General features: G+C 43.2%; 1 protein-coding gene across 1 annotated transcript; it reads right to left on the reverse strand.

Moving 5' to 3' along the window:
* Positions 1–4004: 4004 nt before the first annotated feature.
* Positions 4005–5695, reverse strand: LOC147619727 (protein JINGUBANG-like). The gene has a single exon (XM_086772622.1). The coding sequence runs from the start codon at positions 5689–5691 to the stop codon at positions 4381–4383; it is 1311 nt and encodes a 436-aa protein (XP_086628748.1). The 5' UTR covers positions 5692–5695; the 3' UTR covers positions 4005–4380.
* Positions 5696–6633: the final 938 nt, after the last annotated feature.

The raw sequence follows: 6633 nt of genomic DNA on the forward strand, positions 1-6633 counted from the left end.
TGACTACAAGTCCAAGTCTAGCAAGCGCAGAGACAGACAATAGATTCTTCTTTATCCCTGGCACATACAAAGCATCTGAAAGTGTGAAAGCGCTGCCATTTGCAGCAGTAAGCATAATTTTACCAACGCCCTTCACTGGGTAAGAAGCATTATTGGCACATGTGACAGTATTCCCATTAGGGACAGCCTCAAGAGAAGTGAACATATCACGATGCGAGGTAATGTGCTTTGTAGCACCACTGTCAAAATACCAAACATGAGAGTCAACAAAAACTGCCAAACATGCATCATGTACAGATGGGTCATACTAGCAATACATGCTAAACGCCCATTCTGTATCTTGCACAACATTTGCAGAATCTGCATTTGTAGAAGCATTCGCTATTGTGGCTGCATTTGACTCTTTCTTCTTTGCCTCTTTAGCCTTTAGCTTAGGGCAATTCTTAATGACATGATCATTTGCCTTACAATAGTTACACCTGGTCTTTTTCTTGCCTTTATCAAGAGCCTTCTTAGACTTATTGTTGCTACCTGTGGAAGGAGAAGAAGTTGCAGACCTACTAATAGGAGAAGAAACAGTGGAAGGGGTTGCCTTACCACTTCTTCTCTGCTGCTAGGCAGCAATAAATGCTTGATCAACTGCATGCTGCCTGGCCCTGTTTTGCCTGGACTGCGCTTCTTGTAAGAGCTTGTTGACTAAAGTATCATACTTGACAGCATCAGGTCTGTCCTCATTAAGAAGTCTCCACGTGGAAGCAAAAGTCTGATATGTCTCAGGTAAAGCATCAAGAACAGTCTGCACAAAAGAATGATCAGGAATAATCTCACCTACAGAAATCAACTGTTCTTTGAGATCTTTAATCTCAGCAAGAAAAACATTCATGTCATCATCTTCTTGCATAATCTTCAATTCTAGCTCTTTACGCAGGTAAGCGATTTTTGCCTCGTTACGACCTGCATACAAACCAGCTAGAATATCCCAAGCCTATTTTGCTGTTTTAGCTGAACGAATATGTGGGGTGATGTTACGTTTGACAGAAAGTGCAATCAAGGCATGAGCCTGCGTATCTTTACCATCCCAACGAGCTTGTTCAGCAGTGGGTAAAATAGCAGCAAACAGTAGAGCTGCTAGAACTTGCAACATCCTCAACAGATCCTACATCCACAGAACCTGGACGTACATCCGTACCCTGCACAATGTTCCACACTCCTTTTGCAACCAAAACATGCTGCATCATGTATGTCCAAAGTGGGTAGTTGCTGTCTCCATCCAGTTTTCAGCAGACAACATGCGAAATACATCATTGCTGTTATCAGCCATGGCCACTGACTGAAACTGATGCAAAAGCTACCTGTAATGAAGTAAAGACTGAACAGAAAACAACTCGTGCTATGTAGCACGGTCCACAATAGAGTACGTATGCCTGTTTTGCAAAAAATTGCACTGTCAAAATTTCTACAGAAAATGACGAAAACACCTGTGCAAAACTTGAAATGCAAAAACGGAGCCTGAAACGACCTCAGATGCAAATTCTGAGAACGCGAGACCCTACAGGCTTGTTTGCAGAGTATAGAGACCTGCAAGCGCTCGTGAAAACTCACCTCAATCAGAGAACGTGAGTCGGAGGGTGCTGGCGGCGTAGCCCTAGGAGCCGATGCCTGCTCTGATACCAATTATTGGAATTAGGGTTGCAAGAAAGCACACAAAGCTTGGAGAAGAAGAAGCAAGAATGCACACAACACAAAGTGTATTAGATTGTGTCAATGTACAAAGATAAGTTAGCCCTAGAATAATGGGCGTATATACAAGCCGGGGGAAAAAACCTCCTAAAGAGGGAAAAAGTGCCCCGACGGTCCTAAGTGTGTTCACACACATCACTGCCTATATATATGGCAACATGACTATGGATATAGAGCCTCCCGTCTGCAATTATGGACGTGGATACGCACGTAAGGCATACAGTTGAGATGAGTCCATTTCGAGGACTCAAGCAGATGAGGTAAGTGAGCCTAAATCCTTCTCTTTTCTACATCTAATTGTATTTTATTGCCCTGCTTACATTGCAGTTGATGGCATGTATGTAGGATGAAGAAAAAGAGAAAGAGGAGGATCCTAATTATGAGCATGAAGCGATGGAAGGAAGTGAAGAGGACGACGAAGACAATGATGATGATCACGCAGAATCCGATAAGGATTCCAGTTAGTCATCTCTTTATTGTAGACATTTTTTGTATATATGGTCAAAGGCCCAACACTTTGTAAAATAAAATAAATTTTGAGCTCAATTGCATTCTTCATAATCTATGTGTTTCTTATGTTTGTGTGTGTTTGTGTCATAAAACTGAAACCGTGACTCTGTTTTAACTTAAAAAAAAGAGCTGGGGGACAGACTAGGGAGTCCTGTGTAGACTCCCCAGTCTGTCCCAGCTCTTTTTTTACTCTGCAATTCTTTCGTTGTTGAGAAATGCAAATAGCAGTGAAATATCACTATACTGAGCATCGATATTTCATTTTGCTAAGCAGTGAACCCGTTGTTGCAGTGACAAAAATAGCAGCATTTCTAAGCAGCGAAAATAGCCCCTCAACTGTCTATCCTTCTAGTTATAAAAACGTTGTTATTTTTGCTCTGCTACACCCTCATTCTGTTGTAGTGTTTAATTTATATTTATTGTACCCTTGGGTGCTAGGGTTTTAATTTTACATGCATTAAGCTTAGTGCATAAAGCTTATGCCTACGCTTCATGTAAAAGCTCTATGCATGCCTAAGCTTATGCATAAGGCATAGAGCTAATGCATGCATAAAGCTTTAAGCTTAAAGATTATGATCTTATTCTTTTTATTTATATTTATTGCACCCTTGGGTATCGAGGTTTTAATTTTATATGCATTAAGCTTATGCCTAAGATTCATGTAAAAGCTTTATGCATAAAGCTTTAAGCTTAAAGATTATGCATAAAGCTTTATGCATGCCTAAGCTTATAAATAAAGTATAGACCTAATGCATGCATAAATCTTTAAGCTTAAAGCTTATGCATAAATCATAGAGCTAATTCATGCATAAAGCTTTATGCATGCATAAGCTTATGCATAAAGCATAGAGCTAATTCATGCATAAAGCTTTAAGTTTAAAGCTTATGCATGCTTTAAGCTTATGCATAAGTTTATGCCTAAATCTCTATGCATGTATAGATATGCATGTATAGAGTATACACATAATACATATGTTTTTTAAGTCCTCCAATAGATACGTACATAATAGGTTTCATACACATAATGGGACAGATTGGGGATAATACCCCAATCTGTCCCAAAAAAATTTTGTTCTCAACATCACTGTGAGCGATGCTTATAGTGTCGCGTATAGTAGCGACAAAAAATAGCGCCGCTTATAATGGTGCTTACACCCCGACACTTTTTTAGTTTTCTTTATAAAAGCCATGCTATAAACGCCGCTACTTCCTCTTTTTGTTATAGTGGTGCTTGTAGTGGCGAAAAATAGCGTCACTTACACCACCCCGACACTTTTCCAGTCCCCTTGATAAAAGCCATGCTATAAACGCTGCTACCTCCGCTGTATACACATGGCTAGCTCATGCGATGAGGTTTTTTCAGTTTTAAAACGTGTCATTTACATGACATTCGTCATCATATAAACGACGTATTTGAAAAAATCCGTCATTTCGAGCCCATCGCTAAGGGGGGGGGTTGTGTTGTAGTGCATCCATGCTTCAAATAAAAGGCAAGACCCCAAGATGTTATACAACCATAGGATTTAGTCATAAATAATGGGGGTTTTGAGAATAAAGTATGATAACCATTTCTTATGACAAAAAAATGTTCCCTAAGAAAAAAATATTTCGAAAGCATATAAAAAGATGATAAAAGCTCTATCCACAAAACACCTAAATTGTAATTGCATGATAGCTTAAGGGCAGCAACCCCAGTAATGCCAACATCTTGTGAAGGGAAACCCTTGACCATAAACTTAATGATCATCATCATCCCAAGTGCCAAATCCTTCAATGATTTGATTCTTTCCTAGAGACTCAATGAAAGATTTAGGTTTGTTAACTTTGGAGGTGTCTACATTGAAGACATCCAATGCAGCATGCTTGATGGGCCATGAAATGTGTGAAATGGGTGTTTCCCCATTGAACACATTATCTCTTGCTCGTGTGTTTGTGCGGGTGCATGTGGGTTTTCAAGTTGCTATGTTTTTGTAATGCTTGAATTTTTTTTGGCATTTGAAGAATGACTTCTAAGGACCATCAATGGTACCAAAGTAGCTGTTAAAACCAATGTATTGCTGAATATTATTGTATCAAGGAAAGGCGAAACTTAGACTCTGCTGCTCTATAGATCCTTGTGATTGAACGTGTCTAATCCATCAGCGCTAATCTTAACGAAGTAAACTCTGGTGTAATAGTACAGTTGTCGTCCTTGTCAAAGATCACAGACCAGACCTTCGTTGTGGAGTCCAAACTGGTGCTGTACACGAAGCTGCTTCTTAAGCTGCTTATGGATATGGCTATACATTTGATAGGGCCGTTATGCCCTTTGAGAATAGCCAAGCAAGTGTAGGAGCCAATTGACCCTCTTCTCCACACTCGTATCATTTTGTCGGCGGAGCCGCTGCACATCAAGGGTCCCGACACAGCAAGGCAAAGAACAGGAAGCCGATGCCCTCGGAGAGAGGTTGTGAGCTTCAAGGTAAATTTGGCGCCTTCCTTTGATCTCTGCCACACGTTGACGGAGGAGTCGGATCCAGCAGAGTATAAGATGCCGATGTCCGGCCGTAAGGCGAGCGCATTGACGGATGACGTGTGGGCGCAGTCCAGTGTGGCAACCGGCACCAGCTTGTGGAGCTTTTTCCAAACCTTGATGGTGCTGTCTGCAGAGGCGGTGTAAATGAAGCCGTCTTGTGAACTCACCACGATAGCGTTAATGGCGTCGTGATGGGCTTTGACAGACTGGATGCAGCGCATGGTGCTCAGGCTCCACACTTTGAAGGTTTTGTCCCACGACGCGGAGTATAGAACGGTGTTGTTGCCGTCGTGGGCCACTGCCATGGCGGAGATGGTATCCACGTGTTGAATCCACAGGCGTTTATGATGGCGACGGATCTGCACATAGCTCTTGCTGACGATAAGATTCCGAAGGTAATCGGCGGTGGTGGGGAGCGTCCGGAAGAGCTTGTATTGGATGCCGGCGGCATCTGGGCGGCGCCAAACCCTGATCTTATGGTCCTTGTGGGCGGAAAAGATTGTGTCGTCCGTGACAAGGAGGGCTTTCACGGCGACATTGCCGATGCGGAAGCGGGCGCACTCCGGGAGCTTGGGTGTTTTGAAGACGAGGATGTCGCCGGAGTGGAGGCCGGTGTAAATGAGGTCTCCGAAGAGGGACATGGACGAGGCGTGGATGGAGAGCGTGAGGGTAGAAAGGTAGGAGCCGGTGCCGAGGGGCACGTTGAGTGAGAAAGGTGAAGGAAAGGGAGACTCGAAGGACGTCCGATGGCTGGCAGCTGGTTGAGAGGAAAGGCTGGCATCAGAATTGATCTCATGATCATGATCATTAGATGAGGGTAAGGGCGGTAGCGTGAGGAGAGATGAAGGGGATGAGCAAGAGCGCCTGTGCCGATGATACGAGGAGCGGGGTCGAAGCAAACAATTGGAAAGAGGGTTGTGCATCATTGTATCGGTCTCTGCTTGTGAGGCTGCATGCTGTATGTAGCAGCGTTTTAATCACTGGCATGCGCGGCGACGACTGCGCGCCCACCCAGATCGCTCTCAAGTTGGCCAACTCATCATCATAGAAAAAACAGGTCGGCGCCACGTAGCACCGTACTGTTCGGGAGACGGTTTTATAATCTTCCAACCTCTGCACGTGTCGTATGTCCACCCCGTTACCGTGCCGCGAAACCGGCAACCCCATCTGCCGCGCCTGTTCGTTGGTTTAGCTGGCTACACGTTTGTTGCATTTTATCAACGTTGAAGGAGACGATCTATCCATCCACCATTTTTTAAATCTGATCGCTTCCACTTTCGTCAATACCGTGCTGCGTGCAGAGTGTTTGCTTTAGCACGGTGCGCTTCCATTCCTAGTAGCGTTGCAATTTAGGGCTGAAAAGTCCCGCAACAGAAAACATCGTCCCTAAACGTGTTTACGGAACTTACGGAAAGTCATTACGATCTCAACTACGACCTTTCCGAGTATATTGAAAGAAAGGTGATGCTTTTTTTTATGTACCAAAAGGCTGCATTTACATCTTTATCCCTGATTTAACATACTTCACGCCCTGTTCAACAAGTTACAAATCAAGGTCTATCTTTCATCTTCAAATACAAAAGAGGAATTTTCCCATGATTTTTGATATCCAAGCTGGATTAAGCTTCAATCAAAACCTCAGATGTGCATCCTTTAGGTGACTGTTGCTCCAAGACATCCCCCTTTTTGAACCACGCTTTGAAAAGTGGTCTGGTACCAACTGGATTCTCAATCAAGGCCACAAAGGTACCTGTTTTTCTTTTTGATGCCATCTTTTAGTCCTTGGACCAAATTTTATTGATCTTACCCTTGGCTTCGACTCTGTTTCACACCTGAATACAAAAAGAGCAATTGATTAGGCTCAACCT

The sequence above is a fragment of the Cibotium barometz genome, chromosome 32 (genome assembly GCF_041138505.1).
Source record: "Cibotium barometz isolate CiBa-2024 chromosome 32, ASM4113850v1, whole genome shotgun sequence".
Classification (NCBI taxonomy): Eukaryota; Viridiplantae; Streptophyta; class Polypodiopsida; order Cyatheales; family Cibotiaceae; genus Cibotium; species Cibotium barometz.

What these genes read in the sequence shown, in the direction of transcription:
- LOC147619727 (XM_086772622.1), bottom strand. Translation starts at nt 5,691, where the DNA reads ATGATGCACAACCCTCTTTCCAATTGTTTGCTTCGACCCCGCTCCTCG.